At 41.2% G+C, this 25,998-nt stretch overlaps 1 protein-coding gene across 5 annotated transcripts in view; it reads left to right on the top strand.

Annotated features, from left to right (window-relative positions):
* OSBPL10 (oxysterol binding protein like 10) overlaps positions 1-25,998 on the top strand; it is a 234,052-nt gene that overhangs the window by 82,614 nt on the left and 125,440 nt on the right. For all 5 annotated transcript variants that reach the window (XM_016140772.2, XM_016140773.2, XM_016140774.2 and 2 more), the window contains exons 2-3: positions 731-906; positions 3,653-3,732. In XM_016140772.2, coding sequence (XP_015996258.1) covers positions 731-906; positions 3,653-3,732 — 256 coding nt within the window. The remainder of the gene's footprint in view (positions 1-730; positions 907-3,652; positions 3,733-25,998) is intronic.

Below are 25,998 nucleotides of genomic sequence, written 5' to 3'. Positions count from 1 at the left end.
ATTTTTCTGTTCTGGTTGAGAGAGGAAGTTGTCCTATCAACAGGCCAGGTATTTGGCTACAAAGATTTGTTTGAGCAGTTTAGGTGGCTTGCAGTTCCCTTCGTTACCCTGGGTATGGAGCCCAATGGCATTGCAGCCTCCCAGAGTAAAGGGAATCCTTGCCTCTTTGTATATAAATAATATAAATATAAATAAATATAAATGGCCCGGTGGTTTGTGCCCAGGTGGTTACATGAGCATCTCCAGTTCCCTGACAGGTGACTGCAGGAGCTAGGCTCCTCGCAGCACACACGCTGTTGGCAGGAAGCTCAAGGCCCAACTCGCTGCTCCTTGCGTGTGAAATGGCCTCTCTCAGAGGCTTAGCGGGTTCCAGCTGTTCCTGCGAAGTCCTATGGAGCATGTTAAGTCTGTGGCCCCGTGCATCTGCTGTGCTTTGGCTGTTCTGAGGTTTACTGTGGTGTCTGTGGGGCGCCAGGCAAAGTGGTGGGCATTGCACCAAGTCTTGAGTGGACCTGGCCTTCGTCTGCGGTGTCCGGTACAAGCTCCATTCTGATTTAGGAATCAGATGCTCTTTGCTGGCTCAGGGGCTGACTTCTGAGGGAGCCGGAGGGGTCATTGGGGTTCCGGCCTCCTGGCTTTGCAGCCTTGCCGACCATTTAAGGATGACTTTTCTTCTTTGCTGTGAATGGGCTGGGGGAGAAAAGTGATGCACTGTGGTTTCTCTGCACAGGTACTTTGTGCTGGATTTTGAGACTGGCATCCTGCAGTATTTTGTGAATGAGCAAAGCAAGCACCAGAAGCCTCGAGGAGCCCTGTCCTTATCTGGAGCCATAGTGTCCCTGAGCGACGAAGCTCCCCACATGCTGGTCGTGTACTCTGCTAACGGAGAGATGTATAAACTGAGAGGTACATTCTTCTCTTGTAACTTTTCAGGCAGGCCTTGTGGGCTGCATTCATGTTACCATGGTGATGGCTCTCTTGTGCTTTGATTTTTTTTTTTTTTTAAATCACCTTTAACAACTTGCTGTGTTTGAGGATTCTGTGGTGACAGACAGACTTCGCCTCTCTTACCCCTGGGGTGGAGAAGTGGCCTGACATATTGGGAATTGCTTGTCTGAATTAACTGAGGAATTAAGGACAAAGGAAAGGTGAGTGATGGCAAAGCCAGCTGAGCCCAAGGACTTTGGCAGATTTTTCATTTTAGCTCGGTATATATTTTCTTTGATTTTGTATGAGTCTCCACAATGGTGCCCTGTGGATACTTTGTGCTGTAAGAACAAAACAGCCTCTGAAGGGTCATCATGTCCTCCCCACAAAGTTTCTCTAGAACCATCTCGTAGGAAAGAGCCCTTTTTTCACTTATATTTTACTTAATCTGTTGTAGTGAGCATGGTGAGAAGCCAGCTGGTGTTGAGTTAATTTCCTCTCTGCTTTCTTCCCCTTCTCTTTGCTTCTCGAAAACTGATGTCTGCCCGGCATCCTGGTCAGTGAGCATCACTCTCAAGAGAACCCAGCATTTGGCCATAACTGTGGGTCCTGCCACCCCCAAGGCACATGGATCACACAGGTTTTCAGGAATGCCGGATTTGATGATAGCAGTGTAGCTGGATTGCTAATCGCTCTTCCTGCATTCTGTTATAGTCGCGTTGCCAGAAAAATGCTTAGTTTTCTAATGAAATAACAAAACAAAATCCAAATGTACACACACACACACATATGTATACACACACACACACACACACACACACGTATACACACACGGTCAACGTCATTTATTAAAGTCCAGGGAAAGAGAGTATGTATTAAGTGTTAGGAGGTGGTTGATGATTCTGCTTTCTTATGACATTTTTCTTTGCCCGAGTAAAGGTTAAGCATGAAGAAAGTCCCCCTTATTATTTCTTCTTGACTCCAGGGAACTGACCAGGATAGGTCACCTCTGCAAAGCCAGGCTGAAGACCCAAGATTCCTCACCTCTCAGTCCAATTTTTACTGTTCTACCTCTAGGTGACCAAGAGATGGAATAAGCTAATGTTTCTTTATTATTTATACACAAATCATATTTCAGAATCTATAAAACAATCTGAAAGCCTATGAAATAAAAATGTCTGTAGTTGAAGTAAGTGTTTCAGTTTTGGGGAAATGAGCTAAGATTCGTGTTCTTTTTTTGAGATTCATGCACTGTGTGTTCCAGCTGGCTAGATTTACATGGTCTTTGGTTTTCCTTTGCTGTTGATTGCTTAATAAATTGTTAGAGCAGAAACAATAGCAGGTGAAAGACTTAACAGCCACCCCTCCTGTCCCCACCTCCACCTAAAGTGACACACACAAAAGAGAAATCCAACGCGGTTGACAATCAAGCCATCTCATTCTGCCTTTGGGTTGTTATTGTTCTCTGCATTATCAAACCCCAGGTTTTCTTTGAAAGGGTAATTTTAATGGCAAATACAAAAGTTTTATCATCTGCATGAAATTATCACGAGGGCTCAATTAGCTTAAACCTGGCAGCTATCGAAAAGGCAGGATAAATTTCTGCATATTTTGGCTGGTTCTTGGCCCATCCCACCAGGACCTGGGTGTTTTTTTTTTTTTTTTCTCATTTCACATCTCACCCATAGAGTTGAATCTGAGGCAGAGCTTTTGGGAATGTTTCTGTCATAAACTGGCAATTCAGGTTTCCTAAGGAATAAAGGCTCTCATTTTTTGCAAAATCCTTTGTCTTAAGTTCACCCCTGGTTTTACACTGGTCTGCAACTCCTGATTTCTTCACCTGAAAATCCAAGCTGAAGTTGGTGTTTTATTGACTGGTGACATTTAGGCCCATTTTTGTAAACACTTATAATTTCTAGGGGAATGTTCTCTTTTCTGTATAGTCAACATTTGCACAGTTAATAAAATATTTATGATTAAAATACTAAAACAATATTAATATATAATTATATATTACTATTAAAACCTCTATAATAAATAATTGTGCACTTAAAGATTTAAATTTTATTAGGACCTGTTATACATCTGCAATATTTTAATGAAATAATTTTATATTTGCGATGGGGATGGGTATGTGGATGGAAGGTTATGACTATGCAGTTGGCTTGTACTTTAATGTCTCTTTGGGGAAAATTTGAAGATCTCTAAGGCAGCATTTGGTATTTCGCTTTGCCCAATCCTGATAAGAATCCTTGAGAACACATATTAAAATGGTAATTCAACTGAACGCTTATTTTGTAAATGCTAATAGCTCCATAGTACAACTCTGGTAGATAACAAAAAGGCCCTGAAAAGCTGTACTTTGATCTTCATATTAACCACATGTGTTAGAGGCATTTAAAAATAATCGTGTTTTCCCTTCCTTGCTGCCTTTTTGAATAAGTAGAAATGACTTTTTCAGATGAGATTAAAAAAAATGGCAAAATTGTTCTTATCATGGACATTTCAGAAAACATTTTTAATGTGGCTTAGGGAATTTTCTGTCGAGATTTAGTGTAATTTGCTTTTTTGGCTTAAGTACAGACTGCTCGAGAATCTCGATCTGCATTTATTTTTCCTTCTCCTACCCCTCACTCCCCCGGTCCCCCACCCCCTTAGGTGGGTGTAGAAATAAGTTGGCTATGTTTTGGAACAATCTTTGTAAGCGTTTCTTTCTCCATTTTAGCTGCTGATGCAAAAGAGAAACAGTTTTGGGTGACTCAGCTTCGAGCTTGTGCCAAATACCACATGGAAACGAATTCTAAGGTAGGTAACCATGGGGAAGCAAAGAGGCATTTGATAGCTTGGACGGCTACTCTTCAGCCCAATTATCTGTTTCTTTGGGGAAGCTGTTTTTCATGTTATTTTTTTCAAGTTATCCACTGTAGTGGAATTCATATGCGTCCTGCTACATTTATGTTTAGAGCCAAGAAAAAAGTGGTAGAATTCACTTGCGGGTAGAATGAAGAGGCATGCAGGCATTTTATTGGAAGTGGTTCTGGAAAGAGACACTTGTGTTGCTCTCTGTGTTGTCAATTTAGGCAGCCGTTAATTGGTCTGTTGAGAAACTTGCGTGGATGATTTCACTGTGGAGGCAGAGTAGTCAGATTTACTGCTTCTAGAGACTCGTTGTCACAGATCCTTAAATAAAGCCTAGACCCCCAAGTTGATTAAGTACTTCTACATTAAGGAGCTTCCATATTCTAAGTGCATAAAAATGTCCTTGGGTAATTTGGCATCCAAGTATGAATTATTTTCTCCTCAGGATTCAGTATGAGATCTTGGATCAGATGTGCAGGAGATAGGAGGTTGGCATTTTCATGGATTATTCAGAGGATTTTCAATCTTTAAAATACAGGAAATAGGTGCAAAATGCATTTATTCAGGACAATAAATATTCATTTTAATGTTCAAAGGCCTATCCCTTTTATATCCTAAGTTTAAATTTAGTTACTGTATCTAATTGCAGGCTTTTTCTATATTTCATGGACAAGCTAGAAAGACCCGCACTTGAATTTCTGCTGATCTCGTTTGCTATAACCTGCCTGCCATCTTGCTCAGGGCCCTGGGGAGTGTTTTGCTTAGTTCGACCTTCCCGTTTCACTTCCAGATAGACAGCCTGACACGATTTCTTCTCAAGGATTTTGTTCATTTTCTTTTTCTAGAGATGTCTTCTTTTCCTTAACTTGCTTACCACAGTTGCCCTCAGCCTAATGGCGCTCTCGACTTGCCCCAGGTACAGTCCGAGTAATCATAGCTAGGGCCCCACTGCGGAAGCTGTCTTCCCTCTGGCTTTCTCTATTTTCCAGGAATTATATAGTTCTGGACATTTCACTAGTATTTTATAAACATATAGGCAGAACAGTTAAACAATTTTTTTAATATGTATCTTTACGTTTTCTAAAGCAGAAGAGGATTAAATAAAAAGAACATGTCTCCACTATTGCCATCTATGGCCATTAGAGATAATTGCTCTTAATCGATCTTGTATGTCACTCTAGTAAAGTTAGCATGCGTTAGTGTATATCGATATATATCTGTATCTATGTCTACATCTACTTTTTTTTTTTTTTTTACTCACATTGACTATATTACGTATACTGTTCCCCTCCGACTTACTAATATATTTTGGAGATTGTTCCCTATAAGACATATGGATCTACTGTACTTGTTGTAGGTTGGCCGAATGCTCTTCTGAGGAATGGATGTCAGGGCTTTGTTTAAGTACTCTGATGCTCATTTAGGTTTTTCTCATTGTTATATATAATGCTATATTAGTCTTTGTACATGTATCTTTTGTATCTCTAGGGGTGTGTGTCTTATGTATGAACTTATACCAGTGGAATTGTTGGGTCATGAAGTGCGCACCTTCTAAATTCTCATAGTCACTGCTAAACTGTCTTCTAAAAAAGTTGCCCCTCCTTTGCCCTTGGGTCAGTTTTGTGTGTGAGGGTGTTTTTCCCCTTCTCACTAAGTGTGGCTCTTCCTAACATTCAGTTTTCGATAGATAAAAAATGGATCCTCCATTCTTATTTTCTCTTCTGAAATTGTGACTGGGCCTGAGTATGTTTTCAGATGTTTGTTGGCCACTTATATTTCTCTCATTTGAACTGCCAATTTGTATTTTTCACCCATTTTTCAATTGAGTTTATCTTTTTCTGTGCAGTAGCTGTATGTGTATTAAGTATATTTGTCCTTTGCCTGTCATTAGTAGTGTATATATTTTCTCCTAGCAGGTCATTTGTATTTTGACTTAATATATATATTTTTTTTACTGTGCAGACTATTTAATTTTTCACGGTCAAATTTACTTTCAGTTTTGGATTTTGGTTTTGCATCATGTATAGATAAAGTCTTCTCTGCTCAACACTACGAGAATATTCTTCCAGTATTCTAGTGAATTTATAGTTTAATCATCATGTTTAAATCATTGAATCATCTGGAATTTATTTTGGGTCTAAGAATTCAGGTAGGAGGCAACCAACTTTAAGTATATTGGTGTTTTGATGAATTGGAGACCAGGAAAGATAAAGATATCCATCCTAATGATAGTAAGAAGGAGAATTGGAAGAAATAAGAGAATTTGAAGATGCCCTGATTTTATTTCCTGATACATTCTCCGGGTAGTTTTAAGAATACAATTACTCTATTAGATAAGAACCAAAATAAATTAATAATTTAGCTATTAGGGCCTATAGGATTTCTTTTTTGAGAACTGGAGGTGAGATTGCTAACCACCACTCAGTTATAGCTCTTGCGATCAATTGGGGAATAATAATTTTTGAACTGTGAACAGACATTATTTTTCAGCAGAAACATTATGAAGTTCAGGGCTGCTTGGGCAGAAGTTAGCAGTGAAAATGAAATTAGGTTTACAGTGAATGTTAACTTGATTTCCAGCTAACTCTAGGGTGGCTGCTTACTTGGCATCATAGTCGTTAGGGATGTATGCTAGGACTTCACTTGCTCTTTCTCATTCTCTCTCAGCAGGGCAGGTCCCTCCCTAGTAGACTGTAGAGAACTTTAAAGTCAAGTGTTCCCTGGAACAGATATTAGGCAGATGGAATGGTGCTATCAGTGAAGCTCACCTTAGTGAGAAGGGGAGGATAACCAGGTGTAGAGAACGCTGGAGCTACAGAGGACTTTAAAGAGGACCAGTCCACTCGTTCCGAAACCCAGACCTGGTGTAATTGGTCAGTTCCTGGATGAGGTTTTCACTGGTCCAGAAGTGAAATGAGAAAAACAAGGAGTGAACTGTTCCCAGAAGACACCTTTATTCTTTACAAAGGACTGGTCTTTATTCGGAAATGACATTGCTTTGCTTTTGGAGTGTTGAAATATTTTTATTGTAGAAGATGGTAGAGTATTGATTGATTGATTAATCACCTTTTGTAGAAAAATCAGGTTTATTGAGGTATAATTTACATGAAGTAAAATTTGCCCCTTTTAAGTGTAAAATTCATGCCTTTTAAGTGTTTATAAACTTTGAGTTTTGACAAATGTGTACAGTCATGTAACTATCACAATCCCAAAAAGCTCCCTCATTACCCTGTCGTGGTCTGTCCCCTCTCTTCCCCCTCAGCTCTTGGTAACTGCTGATCCATTTTCTGTTTGTCATTTTGCTTTTTCTAGAATGTTCTGTAAATGGAATTATACAGCCTTTTATATCAGACTTTTTTCACTCAGCGTAATGCTTCTGGATTTTATCCATGGCGTTGTGGGTATCAGATTCTTTTTATTTTTAGATATTTTAGTGAGTGTCATACTTTTTATTGTTCTTAATTCATGTTCTTACTTTCAAAAATCAGAAGTGATTTCCAATTCTCCAATTCTCAGATTGAAATGATTAATTCCTAAATTTTCATATTAAAAAAAATGGGCCTTTGAAATCCAGCGGTCGGGCTGTCGGGTCCAGCCCCCTTCGGTTTACACACGAGGACGCTCCAGCAAGGAGGGTCGTGCAGCAGAGACCTGGACGTAGGTCTCCTGGTTTCCTGCTCTTGCGTCACAGCTGTCAGTAAGTGCTGCCATGTCCTTCCCTCCGTGGGCCTTGGGGTCCTTTTTAGGCTAGTTTGTTTTCAGATGAACAGGAGAATCCTCCTTTTTAAAAATATCACACAGATTCATCCTGCGGCCTCCAGTGTCGTTTGAGGCATAGTTGCAAGGATGCGAGGCTGGTCTGCTAGGAAGAGTAGAACACCGACTTTTTCTGAAAACACAAACAACAACAAAACAAAACGCCCTATTTTTAACACTGTATGAAAATCGAAGCAGTATAGAGCCCTGCCGTTGACTGGAAAAGTGTTGAGAGAGCTGTCCTCATGAGAATTTACTTGTGTATGAAAATGCAGGAGTGGGTGTCTTGCTTATCGAGTAGGCGGTGTTGGGAAACTCCTAGGATAGGGAGTAGTGGTGTTATGAGAACTGCCATAAGCACCGAGGTTGAGAAAGGAACTGGCCTGTTGACAGAAGTAATGATAATTAATACTTTATATGTGAGTGAACGTTGCTCATGATTGCATTATTTTTCACAGTGGTCCTGTGAGGTAGGTAGCATTATCTCCATTTTTACAAATTAGAAAACAGGCCAGTTAAACTTAAATGGTCCCAGAGTCACACGGCAGTTAGTGACTGGACTGGGACAAGAGACCAACTTGCTAAACGTGCCTCCCACCATCATCTCCCATCCTAGTTTCTTGGCAGGAGCTGATTGGAAGGTTGTTGATGCTATTGTCCCCCTATGAACTCCATATTTTATAACACAGTGGAGACAGCCTGTAACAAGATACCTATAACTTTTATGTGATCAGGGGACGCCTTCTCCAATCTTTTAAATAGCTTCTGATTCCAACATTTTCTTTAGCGGATTGTCTTGAAAGGAATGTTAGCCTTTTCTACGTGTGTGTGTGTATGTGTGATAAAAGGTGAGCATTTTGGGCGGGTCCTCGTGGAATTTGAATTAAAAGCATCTTCTATTCAGTGACTCGTATACTATATGGGTAGTTCACTAATCTGCTCTGAAACTAATTGGACATTAGTACGTTCTCCCCTGACTTTCATCTCTAAAGGATAAATTTGTGACATGTGGTAGATGTAGAGGCTTTCAACCATTACATACCCAGCCTCACCAGATGGGGTGTGGTGGTTCAGACTATTGACAGAGCTCAGGACTTCCCTTTTTGGTTCAGTTGGCTTCTTTCTGATTGGCACCCCATCCCCACCACAAACATATGCTTATTATGAATTCATAGATGATTGCTTTTTTTCCCCATAATGGAAGTAGCATTATTTTAAAAAAATTGTGAATATTACCGACACACAATATAAAACATGTAGAAGATAGGAAAAGTATAAAGAAGGAAAAAGAAACATTCTAAAACTTAACCCCATATCTAATCTCTGATGATACCATTTGGCTGTACGTCCTTCCAGACACTCTGCCGTATGGATAGAGATCACACGACTCCATTTGGAGTCGATCTTTCCAGTCCTTTTTCTGTACTTGAATATGCACAGCAATCGCAAATTTGTTTTCAAGGGCAGCTTACCTCTCCATGAGGATGGACTACAAGACCAGGCTTCGGCCACAGACTTATAATTCTCTGTGTTTGGGTGGTTTTATCTTTGAAATGACCGTGTGTATGACTAGTGGTGAGCATCTTAGAACATTTCTGGAACCTCTTTTGTGTTTCGTCTTCCAGCCTGCTGCTTGCCCTTGCCTCTTAGTCCTTTCTCATTCCTTATCCCTTGTCGTGCACTTGTTTAGATCCAGATGGGAAACTGAGGAAATAAAGGAATGCGTATACTGGTGATTTCTAACAACATGGAAAATGTAGTGTTTTTGTTCTCATCTGTGAGGCAATTAAAAGAGGAAATGTAGGTATTTGGGTCATTTGAAATGGTTTGCACTATTCACTGTACTTGAAATCCTTTCTCTTGGTTCTCAGAGCCCCAGGCCTGGCCCCGTCCTTGCATTCACTGCTTTGGGCTCCACTGATCCAGTTCCCTGACTCCTGCACGCGATCGCGTGCTCTTTGAGTGCAAAGACTTACTGCCAAGTTCACTTAGGAAGACAGTAGTTCCAAGGGAACTTTTGTCTGTGTAAAGAGTTTGAAGATACTGTGGCTAGATCACACTGATGTATGGTTAGGGCTCCTCGTCCTTGTCAGGTAATTCTAAATTAAAATGTAAATTCCACGGTACAGTTTTATGCAAATTTGGTCATGGAGGAATATGATTACTTAATATAGAATTTAAAGTTCATTATAAGTCTTAGGAGGTCTTGAATGAACAGTGGAAGCTGCTAAGTTTCAGGGAGTGTATATATACATATTCATGCTGGAAGCTGCCCACGTTGCTAGTATTTTTCTTTTTTCTTTTTCCCCAGTCCTCTAGAATGATGGTTGGCATACTAATTCCTGTGAGGCTTTGTGGTATTCGAGCACTGTCTCCCCCACAGTAGCTGGTTGTGGACGCCCCCCAAGAGTAGGTGGGATGGCTCCTCCTCTTCCCTTGCAGCTTTGGGGAAGCTAATGCCCATGTTTATACAACCTCCATGTGACAGCTGACACCTGTGGTGTTTGTAACTCACATCCCCGGCTTTTGCCGTGACATCTGGTACCCTGCCCCCTCAGCGACATGGGGGTTCAAACAGGGCGTGGTGGAGCAATGGACAGTGAGGCAGAAGAGTGATGGGTGGGCCTGGCAAACTGGCTCCACACCTGCTCTGGTCCAGGAGAGTGTGCTCTGTGGGTGTTATCTGTCCAGAGGGCTGTGTGCTTGCTTGAGTGCACAGAAGTGGATGGGTCGAGAGGCCCAGCTGGTGACCCTGCCCATGGTAGCCAGGTTCAGATGCTGATGTTTGGGGACATTCCAGATTTTATCTGGGAATGTGTGGAGGATGTGTGAGCTCCTTCTAGGGAATTATAAAAAGGGAAGGTGTGGGCGGAGAATTCTGGCTATATGTTAAATCCACAGTTAAGTATGAAGAGTAAAGGGATTCGAAGCTACTGTTTCATTGTCTCAGGAATCTTCATCTCCTGATGGTGAAAGATGCCAGCTTTCCACCACCCTAGGTCTGACCTTGGGTCTGAGCACTGGAGAGGTGAATCACAACAGGAAGCACCTGCTTGCTGCTGAGACTGACCCGGTGACATCTGTAGAATCTGAAACCGCTCAGTAACACGGCACTTCGTGTGTCATCTAGTCCAGGGTTGATCTTAGCTCATCTCACTACTTGCACAGAAATACACACCAAAATATTTATGTTAAGAATGAAGAAATAGGGGTTGATTCTTCCCAAAACAATACCCAATTTTATTTACGTAGAGAGGCCGCTGATGGCAACTTAGTGACCAAATGCTAAGAATTTGGTGGTAATTTTACAAATAATGTCGAATACCTCTCTTTTATGATTAAATAAATTTGAAGCCTCTCAGAACAATTTGGAGGAACTCAGAAATAATAGAATGAATAAAAAGTGGGAAGCGATTTCAAACTCCTTTTGTTCCACTTGTCTAAAAACAGTAGATGTGAGGAATAGGACAAAGGCAGGTTCTAAAACTGTGTGGTCCAATTTGGAGGCTTCTAGTCACATGAGGCTATTTAAATTTAAATTAACTGAAATGAAATAAAATTTAAAAGTCGGTTCCTCGGTTGCACTTAGCCGCATTTCAGGTGCTCAGGAGGCACCTGTGGCTGGTGGCTGTGGTGTTGGACAGCATGAATACAGAACATTTCCGTCACCACAGAAAGCCCTGTTGGGCAATGATGGTAAAGCTTCAATCAGTACTTTACAATTGCTAAAGAGGAACTTACTAATGTTCAGTTTAAACTCCTCTTGCAATGTGGACAGTTGTTTTGTTTTGTTTGTTTTTTTTAATCTAGAAAGATTGAATGGTGTTCCCCAACCCCTCTGTTCTTCCTCCTTCCTCTCCATCCTTCCTGTCAGGAGTTCTAATCCGTTCTGCAGCCTTGGCATTAAATATCTGGACCACTGTCACTTCTTGAGTTGCCTCCTCCGTGCAGTGGTGACGTTGGCCTCACTCATCCGAAGGCGGGAACTGGTGATCTCTTCTGGTTGGATTCTGCCCCCTCACCCCACCGCAAGTTACTCCCTGAACCTCTCAGTGCCTCGTCTACGAAATGGGAACAGCAGTCGTTGCTGTTGTGAAGACTGAGTTTTGGGTAGTGGTGAGGATTAAATGAGATCACGTCCGTTGCGCTCCCATTGCACAGCCAGACCCTGAGTTAGTTTCCGCAAGGGGTGTTGGGTTTACAGAGCTGCCCTGCCAAATTGGGCCTCATGACGTGAGCTCCCTGGGAAATGCCTAGTGCTGGACGGGCCAAGGCTGTATGCACAGCCAGCGAAATGGAGTATTTCCGATAAATAACTCTAATCAGAAGAGATTTTTTTTTGTTGTTTTTTTTTACTTATTTAAATCACTAAACATTAAAATTGATGAAAGTTTATGGAAAAAAGGATGGGGGAAGTATACCATTGTGGAACCCATCAACCGGGCAAAACAAAAAACAGCAAGTTGAGACACAAAGACAAAATTTGGAAGGACGCATGGGCTAATTACAGTGATTTGGGGGATTTAGTGTTGAAAGAAGGGATTTACGTGTGCCCTTTGATACTATTTGAAATGTTCGCATTGTGCATTGTTTAATTATAATCATGCATGTAATAAACTGTAGTTACTCAACTGGTTAAAATTTAAATTTGTAAAAAGACAGTTATTTTTAAAGTGGCGCTGAGTCGTTTGGCCAAATTCTGTGCTCTTAGGCCACTGTTAAGCCTGTCCTTTATCTGCGGGCAGAAGCTCTTTACCAGGCAATCACTGATTAACCTGCTTCTCATTACATTCTTCACTGAAAGTCTTAAAACCAAATGTCCTTGGAGATATTTGATAATTCCAGTTTCCTGCCAATTCAGATTAGGCTTCTATTCTTGTTGCTCAGAATTGATTTTACTTGATACGGTTTGAAGTGTTTAAAGTTTAATGCTCGTTGGGGGACGCGTTCCATTTCACCCCTTTATTTGAATGAAACAGTGATTAATGATGAGTGCAGAGTGGCCTCTTCCTCAGCTGAAGCCTTCTGGATAGGGGTGGCTTGGCTGATAGCAGAGGTAGCACTGTCTGGGTCCTGGATTCTGGGTTCTGTGAGCGGAACCTCTCCACGTGTGGACCGAGTAAGAGTAAATGACACTGGAGGTTACAGGGGGTCAATGCTGAAAACACTAGGAAATCCCATGTGCCTCACATTCAACTCATGCAGCTTACTGCATGAAATACTGGCCTGATTTAATATTTAAAAATTGTTTTCCCCAAATCGTTGGGTAAAAGCAAGATGAAATCCATCTCCCATTGAGATCCTGAGGATGAAAAGTACCCCAGGTTGAAAAGCAGAACCTCATGGTTACTGTCAGTTTTCCTAAATAGCAGATCTTTGGGGGAACAGAAAACGATGGATTTAAGCTTGTAAACCCCCAGCAGATAAAGCTGGACAAGCTCATCTGAGGATTTACTCTTCCCTAGGCTCTATCTTCCTGTTTTCTGCTGTTGGGCAATTTTACATTCATGTTATATTGAACTCAGTGCCATTTTTCTTCTAGAATTTTTCACAGATAATTGCCTTTTGGGTACTTAAAATTAAGTGTAAAACATCATCCTCCTAAACATACCATCAAATTAAGTAAATAAAACACAATTTAAGAACAGCTTTTATTAAAACAATAAAGTTTGGGGACTTTTTATTGTCTTAATAAAGTACAACAATTTTGCATACCTTCTCAAGCATAATTTTAATGATAGGCTGCCTGCCTTGCCCAAAAGTAAATGGTGCTACCTGGGATGATGATCTTCCTCAAGGGGACCCTCAGATGTGAAAAAAAAAAAATGTTAGGGAAAGAAAGATACAGTTTCGATTCAGGTGAACTAATTTATTCCACCATTTATCTATACTGAAATAGGGCTTTGTTCTAGAAATAAGTAGTTGCTGTTTCTGTCTAGAATATTGGTGGCCGATTTCATATTGATAAGCCTCTGTGAGAAGTTTCGATTCTAGCCGTGGGGTTGTTGGAGGTGGAGCATGGAGAGTGGTCATGTGGGGTTTACACTTTTGTAGGGAACCAGTCAAGAAACAGACACTATGTCAAGTAGCAGTAGTTTTCTATGAAGAAAAATAAATCAAGGCCAGGAACTAGAAAACAGGGAGAATTTTAAGGTATTTCTGTTAAAAGATATATTCCATATATACTGTAGTCTTTTGAAATATCAATACCATAAAAGGTAAAGAAGGTCGTGGAAATGTTCCAAGTTGAATTTGGCTAGAGACATGATGACTAAATGTAATACCTGACCCTAAACTGAATCCGACTCTGTATTGACAAAATTAGAATCCGGGCAGTGGATTAATAGGGTAGTTGATACTGTATTGTGATTATGTAAGAAAATACCCTTGTTTTTAGGAAGTACACACTAATACATAAGGGTGAAAGGCTAGGCTATGCTGTATGTAACGTATCCTGAAATGGTTTAAATTTGTGTGTGTGTAATTATGTGTGTGTATGTAGAAGGGGGCAGAAGAGAGGGAACAAATGGGATAGAATGTTAATTGATAAAACTGTTAAAAAGGATACACGGGTGTTCTTTTTGCAGACTTCAAGTTCAAAATTATACATTATTTTTAAAAATCTTTTCATATAGAAATAATATAACACTTCTTCAAAGAAGATCCCATTTTTTTTTTTTTTTTAAAAAATACATATGTTCCTTGGGAGATATTTCCTATAAATCATTTACATGTTAGTGTGAATTTTAAGGAAAGGAATTCTTTACCTGCTCTTTTCTAGTGAACTAATGACCAAGGAGCTCAGTAGTTTTCTGAGAGTTAACGAGAATTTGGGGAAAAGAGGTATTATAGGGTCAAGCTAATATGCATAACTGGTTAGAATACTGGGTCTCGGAGAGTAGGGTGAATGATGTGTTATGGAGATAGAGGTTTAGAAAGGAAGGTTGGGGCAAGTCAGTGATAAACGGCCACTGGGTTGAAGTTTGGCCTTTATGGTTGGGCAACTTATGTAGTCCATTCTTTATGCTATTTTTGGTATTTGTCTATTTTTGAAAAACAACTTTTTGGAGATATAATTTATATATCATGAAGGAAGGTTGTGGATGACCATATTTATATAAATACAATACATGAAATTATTATTATTAGTATCTATCGAAATTGATCAAAATGCTAGGCACAGTGATAAGTACCATAATAGACATTAATTCATTTAACACTTCCCAAATTATTATAAGGTGCATTTTAGTTTTGTGATAGAGAATGAGGATAATAAAACCCTAGAGGTTATGAATAACTACCTTAGGTCAGATGCCTGGTGAGGGGATGGATTTCGAACCCGGGTCTCTGATGCTGCGAGGCCAGTGCACTGAGCTGCATTCCTACGTCATTGACGCCCAATGTGGGAATTGCGCAGACATTGTGAAGAGAGACTTCTTGTCCCTGGTACCCTAGAACGGAACACGGGGCACTTTCTAAAATGTGGAAGGAAGGAAGAATGGGAAAGATTTTGTAAGTAATCTTAAGATGTTATGTAGGAAAATGAAAATATTTGGGAAGTTAATTGAGCATTTTTGGGGTTAGTTCTGAGCTGGAAAATCTATCCTATCCACTCACCTCTACCCATCCAGACACCCACCCACCCATCCATCAGAGTTGTGTTCTCCAGGCGGGTGTCTAACCTGGATCTGCAGTGTTTTGATTCTGCCAGGCACCAACATCCCCAGCCTCTCCTGCCCATGGTACATATTTGATGATCCTCTTTCTCTGCTGTAAACTTTGCCCCCTTCGTTTTCTACTCCTAGCTGCTTTTACAGCCTTCACAGGCCCCTTGACACTTACTCTTGACAGTCGTAAAGAAGCCCATTTGGAGTTAGGGTGCAGGGACATTGTCGATGGAACCCTGAGTTCCATTAGTAGGTTGGCATCCACCTTCAGGATCTTTCCTCCCTCTGAATCCTCCTTGGCCAGGGGAGCAGCTGGAAAAGTTTGCTGATGCCCGATACCTGTATTTAGGATATATGTATTTTTTGGTTTGCCTACCTGACAGCTTCTCTTAATGGCATCTTGTTTTTTTATCCTCCTTGAGCCCTCCTAATGGCAAATCTGCATACTGCTTTGGATTTAAAAGCTACTTCTTTTGCTCACTGGACAGCAGGCATTTATAAACTGCCTACTGTGTGCAGTGCACTGATCTTGGTGTTCTCTCCTTTATAGCTTATAGCATAGACACTTGAACTTTCTGGATTTTTGTCATGCATGGATGTAAAAAAATAAGAACCACAACAATAGACTCCTTTGATCCTATGGGAATAGTTCGTTAGCCACAAAAATGTGTTCTTCTTGTGACGATGATGATAATAGTGTATTATAGTTCATAAGTTCTCTCACATACATCTCCTAATGTCAGGGTTTCTCAGTGTTGGCATTGTCGGTATTTTTGGCTGGGTAATTCTTTGCTGTGTGGGGCTGTCCTGAGTACTGTAGGGTGTTCAGCATCCCAGTCTTCGACCCACCTGATGCCAGCAGTACCCCCACCACCAGTGTGACAACCAAACAGGTCTTTTGATTCTGGAGGGGGCACATACACCTCTTGTTGAGAACTACTGCCTCATGCACTTCTTACAACAATCCTGTTAGGTCGGCATTATCTCCATTTTACAGATAAGGAAACTGAGGCTCGGAAAGCTTAAATGGCCACATGGCTAGGATGCGACAGAGATGAGATTTGACACCATCCCCATAGGTTTGGCCCTTCATCTGAGGCCCCTCTGTACCCCCAGCTGCTGGGAAATTGTCTCTGTCCACAGAGAAGCAAGGCCAATGGCGTGGTTCTGCAGTACAGCTGTGCTCTGGGGAAAGGCCCTGTTCTCTTGCCAGGTGTGAGACAGCCCATCCATCTCCTGGGCCTCTCCCCCAGTGAGAGATGCAGCTGGAAATTGAGAGAGACTTTACTGACGAAGCAAGGATGCCCTTGCAGTTCTCCACCAGGCCAGCTCGGGAGAGCCCCAGCCCTAGCCATGGAATGAAGGGGACCCCAGACTTTGCAGCCTTGGACCCCCTGTGCCAGGATTCTGCACAGATCTGAGTTGGGTGGCACCTCTGGCACACGTTACTATTGCTAAGGAGGCAACTCACATTTCTGAAGCTTTATTTCGCCCGTGCTCTGTGCTGCACCCGAAGAGTGGAGAAGAGACTGGAGAGAATGTTCGCTTGAGGTGGAAACTCGAGAGTCTGTGGGAGCCGTGCGGGGCCAGGCAGGGCAGGCAGGGCTTCGGCCGGCTGGGGCCCCATGGGCTGCAAGCACTCGGCCGTGGTGCGGACCCACAGCAGTGCTGCCTCCTGCCTCAGCCCCCTCTGGGCGGATGTGGACAGAGGTTCTTGCCAGCTTCCTCACCCCTGGTCAGCTAAGGTAAATGGGGTCTCAGGAGACTGGGGAGTGGGGTTGAGGGGTGCATTTACTCTTCAGCTCTCCTTCATGTGTCTTTGACGAAGAAGCACTTCTCCGTTGGCACAGTGAAGACATAGTATCCCAGAGCATCCGAGATTTCTGTACATGTGAAGCCATAAATATTCTTTCCCCCAGTGGGGCGCATAGTACAGACTGGCCAAACTTGAGGAGATGTCTCTTTAGAATCTGATTTTTGAGATACAAAAGAATATTACTAGCGTTGATTGACTTTGAAATAAGAAAGAAAGAAAAAACCCTGTGTTTTCTCGTAGGAAGTCTTTTTGCAACTTTAGATACTGACCTTGACTAATGGCTTTGATTTGCTGGCTTTTGAAGCCAGCTTGATTCATCATGTTGTAAGTGCTTTTCTCATTATCTCAAATATCAAATAATATGCAGACACACCATTAGTGGGTATAGTTCAGGACTGAGAGTTAGGAAACTTGAGTCTTCTGACAGGTCTACCTTGACCTTGAGCCACTTGCCTTTTTGGTACCTCAGTTTCTTATTCTATAAAGTAGGTGGAGCATTTCCAGCCTCGTGTGTTTCACAGAGATATTGCAAGATAAGCAAATTAATACTTTTAGAAAGCCTTCATCAAAGTAGCTGTTAAAACCATAGATATAATGATGGCAAATAGTGCAATTGCCAGCTTTCTATGTTGAAGGTGCCGTGGGGTGACCTGGGTGTGCTCTGCTGCTGACCTCTGTGTTTCTGTGGGAAGAGAAGGAAGGACATCTCTCTCACACACACACTTCGCTTTGGTAGTGCAGAGTTTCTGTTCGCTTTTTGCTGTGTTCGGAAGCACTTCGCTTCTCTCTCCATCTTTGTCCCTCCATTCTATTCCAGTCCCCCACAGTAACCATTCTAGGCATACGCGTGTGTGCGTTATTTTCAACGAGAGGGAAATGGGGCCCTATTTTATCAATCGTTCTGTGATGTGTTGTTTTTCGTATTTTGTGTTTGGATTGTTTACACAATGATCTTGGATAGCTTTCCATGCCGGTGTGTGTCAATGTGTGTGATTCTGTCATTTTTTAAAAAAGTAAGCTGCATGGTATTTAATGGAATGCATGTGTCATAATTCTCTTAACAGGCTCTCGATGGGCATTTTTGGAGTACCTAATAAACCCTCGTTAAAGACCAAGGCCTGTGTTACGGCGCGAAGTGGTAGGGCCAGTGAGGTCTGGAGCTCCTCTACTCTTGGCTCTGTGTGCTGTAGGGTCAGTCGCTCATCTACTCTGGGGCTCGGTTTCTTATTTAAAATTGGGGTTTGGGCTAGAAGGTATTCTTAGAGTCTATCCAGCATTAAATGTTGTAAATTCATCCTCAGATCTTGTTTACTAGTTATCTATTCCTCTAAACATCCCCAAACTTAATGTTTGATTTAAGCCTACAATTTATTCAGCTTATAGTTATGCCAGGTTTTTCTCCTGGTCTGAGCTGAGTTCGGCTGATCCCATTTGGGCTTGCTTGTGAACCGAACTGCAGTTAGTTCACAGGTGGGTTGGGGCCTGATAGTCTTAGCTGGCTGCACACATGTCTGGTGGTTGGCTGGGCAATTGGGGTATGAGGGGTAAGAGAGAGGGTCAGTGAACTACATGTTCCTCATCCTTCAGCAGGCTACCCTGGGTCCGTTTCCATATGGCTGGGCAGGGTTCCAGCGATAGCAAGAGTTCACCCACAGCTGGGTAAAGGGGGATAAATAGAAGACATCGGTGAGGAAAAGCACGTGCACTCCGATGCAGGTGGAGAATTGAGATGGTTCATTATCCCAGAAGCTTTGGAAACCGAGTATGCTCAGTAGCATCAAAAGCTGCAGAGAAATAAGGAAGGGAGGAATGGGAGAAAGTCTTTGTGTTTGCCCAAAGGAAAGATCAAGAGAAGTAGCATGTGTATATTTAGCCACCAGCATTAAATGAATGATTCCAAGTAGGATTTAAAAAATAGTCATTTCTTGTCATTGCTTCAGAGTGGCACACATCTCACCTTCTCAGTGCCTTGACCTCAGTAGGGCGGGGTTCCTCTTGATGTCAGATAAGTAATGCTTAGATGAGCCATGGAAACTTTAAATGGTGGCCACACGAGGACCAAAAAGATCTTGCCTGCTGCAAGTAATAGCGATTTTGGGATCTCTGAAAAGAATTAGTTTGTCCATACCTTCCTTCCTTCTTTCTTGGACATGTAGAACAATAGAAAATTTCAAATCTGGACTCGGAGTGATGGCTTGTAATTTTTTCCACTTTTGATGTGTGCTGACTGGAATCCGTGCTTTGTGGCTCCTGGGTGAAGTGTGAGAGAGGACTATTGAGCACAACTCTCTGTGCAATACAGTCAATGTTATAAGGAAATTCTGGAATAATATAATTAATTCGTTAGCTTAACTTTTTTCTTATTATAAAAGTAATATAATTTATATAAGAAAATTTGGAAAACAGGAGAAAGAACAACATGGTCTCACCGCTAAAACATCCCTTGTTAACAGCTGTGGATAGCTTGAGCAAATATTTTTATTCTTGTGTTGGCGGACTTCCTATTTTAATAAAATTTGAGTCATTGTTTAGAATGCCCTGTGTATATAGTTCTTATTCAATAACTCTGGGTATAGAGTTCTGCTTGTATTAAGGCAAAATTAGACCAGCCTTAAAATAAAACATTCTGTTGTGTTCCATATGTAGGGAATAAAAGAAGTCCATCCAGGAGAGGCAGACAGACCATGTTAGACTTGTTTGTGGAGAGTTTTCTGATACTTAAGACATTAATCTTTTTTTCATTTTTTTAAAAACCAAAGTGAAATTCACTTAACACAAAATAACCATTTTCAAGTCAGCAACTCAGCGATGTTTAGTACATTCACAGTGTTGTGCGACCACCACTTCTATCTAGTTTCAAAAGCAAAATAAAACCCCGTACCTGTTAAGCAGTTATTCTTCATTTCTCCCTTCCGAGCCCCTGGCAACCACCAATCTGCTTTCTGTTTCTGTGGTTTTACCTATTTTGGATATTTTATATAAATGGAATTATACGATATATGACTTTTTGTGTTTGACTTTTTTCATCCAGCATTATGCTTCTGAGTTTCACCATGATATAGATATCAGACAATTTGTTTATCCATGTACATTTGATGCACATTTGAGTTGTTTCCACGTTTTGGCTATTGTGAGTAGGGCTGCTGTGAGTTTGTGTACTTGGACCTGTTTGAGTGCCCATTTTTGGTTCTTTTGGGTAAGATGTTAACCTTAATCCTCACTGCCTAGGTTGTAGAATACTTATGTTGAGGCCGTCCGCTTATACCACAGCAGCTCACAGTTGGAACCCACACATTCTGCTTCTACAAAGCACTTTTCTGCTTTATATTGATTTTGGTCACGATCCCAAAGATAATACATGGGGCCTCTTTTCCCCAACAGAGTTTTTGATGCTCTGTTACGGGAATCCTAGTTCAGCATCTTACATGTACAGAATAAAACATAAGACAGAATCTCATCAATCTTGTCACAACTGCTCATGGGGTAAAACAATCTTATCTTGCTCTTCTTGTCAGCTGATCTGAATTCCATAGCCCCAAAGCTACGGTCCCTGTCATTGCCTTATCTACCCTGTCTGCTCTGCGCATCTGAATTTCATGGCTGCCTTCTTTGTTTGGTTCAGAACTGACAGTCCAGGGCTACCAGTGACTATGTAGGTGTCGAATGTGTGACTTCCACGAGCACTGGGCACATATCCTGGAGATACTCTTATCGTCAACTTTGTAATCAGTTATGCTCTATTTACAGTGTCTAGATTGGGACCTTGTCTGGAAATGTATCTCTATATTCCTCAATATAGTCCTTGAAAGATTTGAAGAAGAAATGAAATTTGATGTGATGCCAACCGGAACTTCAGTCTATAGAGAGTAAGTCTAGGGGAAAAAGAAAAGGAGAACCAACAAATATCACAAACGACAGATTAAAGCAAACACGTTACCACTTCGGTTATTGCCTGGCACCCTATGAAATAAGGTGTACCTATTGTTTTAAGTAGATTCCCTCCAGAAAGCAGACCCCAGATAGTGAAGGCTTGGGTGCAGGAATGTGATCCGAGGCAAGTGGAGTAGGGAGACCAAGAAGAATGAAATAATGGAAATTGACAAAAAGACATCCAAAAAGTATACTGTTGTTCTGGTTACCGTTGTGGGCAATTAAAGCAGAATCCTACTGGTCGACCTTGTTGAAACTGTATAGAATTTGCTTCGGAACTCTCCACTCCATGTGCAGAAGATGGTATTATTTACCCACTGGCTCCCCTCATTGATCAAGGGTTGGCCCATGAGGGTGTTAATTCTTTCTTGCCCTTCTAGGTTTGCTCTTGTACCTGTCTTGCACTTACTCTTTCAAGTTGGTTCCTGTTGACTTTCCAAATTGACTTCCAGAGAACAGCCACAGGTCAGAAAGCAGGAGATGAATAGTACAACCGAGGCCAGGTACCAACATCTGTGCCCCACTGGTTGCCTTAGCAACTACTGGAGTTAGGAAGTGGGCTGAGAGGATATCAAGCAGGACACACACATGTTTTTAGCACATGTAATTTCCATGTCCTTTATCTGTCTCTTGGTAGCCACTGATTCTTTATCTCTCAACACTTCAGGAATTTCCAGAATGGATAGTATCCAATCATGGAGACTTTTCTCAGCCTGGTTCCAAGTGAAGGTCATGTATTTGTTCCACTCCTCTTAACAGCTTTTTTTCTTTCCCACTATTCATTTGTTGGAATTAGGCCAGTTGCTCTGTTAGAGCTAATGCTACTAAATCTGTTAAAACTGTAGGAATCCAATTAGATTTTAATACAAGACTAAACCCTCTTTAAAAGAACGGATAATTTGGACTCTTCAACAGGTGGTAGACTCTCTGGAGACAGAGAACTGAGGAAAAATCATTCATGTACTCCCATGCAGGGAGTGATCAGAGTTTAATTTTCTCCTTCATGTGCTCTAAAGTCTGTTAATGACAGTAATATACTGGCTCGGAAGCATTTTGAGTCCTAGAGGGAGCTATTCTGCTTCTCTAACTCCTGGCAACTTTGTGTCTCCATTTCCTGTGAGGATTGGGCCATCTTCCTCCCTGTCCTGGAGTATTAACATAGAGCTGACCTGCCCAGGTATAGGCACCTGTAAGACAATGCCATTTCTCCTGTGATGAGCCCAGAAGCTCTTGCCTGAGCCATTATTTGCACATTAAATGCACATTAGTAAATGTATGGAAACTGCGTTCTTGTCTCTCACATGTGGGAGAGCAGGCCACACTAGGCTTCGATAATCCTAGGGCCGAGACTCCAGAAGTCCGCTTAGCCGATAATTTGGAGACGTCGTCTCTTAATCAAAAATGGTTAGCTAAAGCAAGGAATCATAAATGTGGTATATACAGACCTTAAGCACGTATTCTGTTTTAACTTAAAATCTTCACTCGCCAATTTTTAGATGTAGTTCCAAGGCCCTTTCATCAAGCGTGGGTTCACTGGTAGAAATTCTGCATCATTTTTTCTTATAGAAGTATATCTATAATGTATCACCTATAATATCCTGTTTTAGTTTCTTTAAAGAACAGGGCAGGCTCATCACAGACTCCTAGGTTTTTATAAATGGTTTCTAGTCTTTTGTAATTATCATGCCCACACCTAATTCAACAGCAATTTTTAGTGATTCACTTATTGATATTTTTCAAGTCCTGCAACTTAGTTCTATAAAGACAATTACTTTTCATGTTTATATTTTATCAGCTTATTATTTAAATTATGCAGTTACAATGATAAGTATTCCAGCACAAGTAGAGTAGGGACTAAATACAGTTGGCTTTTTGTAGACACTCAGCGGGTGGGAGCAGAGGTATGCAGGGATGGTCAGAGAGAGGCTACAAGCCACGTGCAGTCAACGCCCTCTGTGTATCAGTCAGTAGGGGTTATGGAAGGAATGAAAAGTGGTGGGAAATCCAAGTAGTCGGTTACATTGAGGGCATTGAGAGCATTTACTATAGCTTTTCTGAGTCTGCTACCTGATATCCTGAGATTGGGCTATGCGAAAAGCCTCACGTATAAAATGGCCTGAATCTTTTCAGGGTTGCTTCCAATGTCTCCATGCGCGTACTTGATGCATGGACATTATCGGCACCCATGGGAGTCCTATGCACTTCCAGCTTTGCCGGGTATTCATTTGATAGTCCAGGTTCTGTAAATTTCAGTGATTGGAAAGACAGGGCCTGCGTTCTTAAACCACTTACACTTCTAATGATTCCCATCTTAAATTTGGTAAAAATTGAGAGATCTGAGTGAGGTTCTTTCCTCTGTGATCCAGCAATTAGTCGTAAGCAAAAAATAATAATGAGTAATAAAATTCTTGTTGGCTCTTTGTACTTGTCAAATCCTGCGTCTGGATTCAGAAAAGTCCAAGATGCACAATCTATGTTCCTTTGTGTCTTAAATAAAAGCCTAGCGCAGTGTTAGTGTAAACTTGTGAATCTATGGTTTGTTTCTGCTTTGGCAAGAAGTGCCTTGGGGAGAATTAGGAAGGGTTGTGGGTGTGTGATATACCTGTGTATGAGTTACATACATGTAAAAAGTGCAGAAAAGAGGAAGGCAAAGAGCTATAGCTTTGAAGGGTCTGGTCACATGTAGCATTTTCAGGAAAACTACCTAATTAAAGCTAAGCTTATAAGGTTTCTGCAGCTTCCTGTGGCTATCTCCTCCCACAGGGTTATTACTAAGGTTCTATTTACTCACCTTCCCTGAGTTATTAGCAAATCTTGCATTTCCGTTTTAACTTCATCAGTAATACTAAGGTGGAGATAAGTCATTAGCAGGATTTGTTTCACAGATCCTGGAGGATTCTGCATGCAGCTCAGGCATGTTGGCAGTGGTGTGATTGAATTGTTTTAGTGTGCAGCTTTCTGAAACGCAAGTAGGAGTGCCCTTTGAGCTTCACGCTTTTGTGCCTGAGCATTTGGGAAGGAGATAATGATCTCTGAGTAGATAGGAGCGCTTCTGTCAGAGATTAGCTATTGATTGTGAGAAAATCAAATTTGTTTCTTGAAATGTTCTGTCTTAGAATTGCATTGGCCTTTTCATCCCCATGGCTGGTTTGACCCTCTGGTAGGTGACAGAAGTTTAAACATAAAATAAGAACCCTTTTTCCACCATTTTATGAAGTGATCATTTACAGAATTCCTTGAAATGCACTCTCCTTTTGTGCTGTGATTCAATTCTGGCAAAAAAATATCTTCTGGGTTGATTACATTGAGATGTGAGAATAGAGAATGAAATAAATCATGAAATGCCCATCTTCAGGGCAGGAGCAATACAATTTTACCATGAAAATTATCTAATAAAGATGATACATGCTATGTAGACAATATGTAAATTGTATGCAAATGACTAATACCTGACTATGGCCCTGAGGAAAAAAGGTTATTGGATCTCATTGTTCTAATTGGCTCATCATTCTGGGTGTCTGAATCAGCCCCGGGTGATACCGGATACTCTGGCTTGCATGGCAATTGTCTGTAATTTCTAATTCAGGGGCTCATCTTCCCAGTCTGTTACCTTTCTGACCTCAACTCTTAACTGCTCTGTGCCTTGCTCACTTCCGCTCCGCCGTGCTATCCTCTTTACGCAAACGTTGCAGGGCCATGGAACTTTTTGAGTTTCTACCCAAAATGCTGTTCCCCAGATGTCAGCATGGCTCCCTCCGTTGCTTATTCAGGTCTTTAAATCAAATGTCATCTTCTCACGAGGCCTTCCCTGGCCACCTATCCAAAATTGGAAAGCCCTCCCACCTTTCTCTCTGCATTACGTTTTTACATATCACTGTTTTATGATATCATGTCATCTAAAACACTTTGCATTTTACTGATTTACTTATTTTGATCTTTTTACCAGAATGCCACTTCCATGAGGTGGGGATATTTGTCTATTTCGCTCATTGTTATATCTCAATTGCCTAGGGCAGTGCCTGGCACATAGTAGATGCTTAGGAAATACTTGGGTCTCTGAAGAATGTGTGTTGGTTGCTTTTTGGACATTTCGTGTTTACTTATAATTAAGTGTGGGTGGTGTATCATTTCTAGATACTTCTGTTTCTTAGAAAAGGAGAGGAGATACTGAGTCATTGTTGGTATTTTTAAAAGTAAGTTTTCAGGGAAGGAACAGTGGTTTTAGACAGTGGTTAAAATTGAGGTTGGGAGAATTCATTGCTCTCAAGTGGTTATTGCAGTCATAGCATTTGCAAGGTGAGGTCCTTTATCAGCACACACAGTGGCTAGTTAGACACGATCCCTGACCCAGGGAAGGTCGTAGTATAGGAGAGACAGGAAGGCATAGACAGATGACTCATGTATGAAACACATGAAGTGCTATGAGTGTGAACAGCATTTTATCTTTGACATCTGTAGATACCCTATCGAACATGATTTCTGCCATCATGGGTAATTGACTAAAACATTTAAATCAATGTATTTTATCTTCACGTATTTTATCCTTAATGAATTCACTGTTTAATTGTTTAAGAATTAGTGTGTTGTATGGGACTTTGATATTAAAAAGTACCCTCCTGCTCCCAAATGCTAACCAAGCTACCAGTTATGGTATTCGACAAAGAGCTGTGGTGACATTTTTGGAGCTCAGTTGACGAGAGTGAGTGAATCACCTGAGGTCATGGCTAAACATGGCCTCAGGAGCTTGTATGGATTCAAATCCCAGCTCCGTTCCTCCCTAGCTATGGGACAAGGGGAAACATCAAATCTCTCTGTGCCTCATTTGCCTCATCTGTGAAATGGGAAATTGTAGTACCTACCTCACGGGATTATAAAGAGGATTAAATGATTTAAGGCATAATACTTAAAGCAGTTCATGGCACACAGTATCATGCAACTGTTAACTATTATAAATATGAAGTTATTACCATTATCATTGGATCATGACAAAGTCATCAGTCCAAACAAGGCCTTCTTTTAAAATGTTTTTCAAAAAAACTCTTA

This window comes from Rousettus aegyptiacus, unplaced genomic scaffold, assembly GCF_014176215.1.
Source record: "Rousettus aegyptiacus isolate mRouAeg1 unplaced genomic scaffold, mRouAeg1.p scaffold_m13_p_4, whole genome shotgun sequence".
Taxonomy (NCBI): Eukaryota; Metazoa; Chordata; class Mammalia; order Chiroptera; family Pteropodidae; genus Rousettus; species Rousettus aegyptiacus.
The sequence above is the reverse complement of the archived record's forward strand: the minus strand, read 5'-3'. Positions and strand labels throughout refer to the sequence as shown.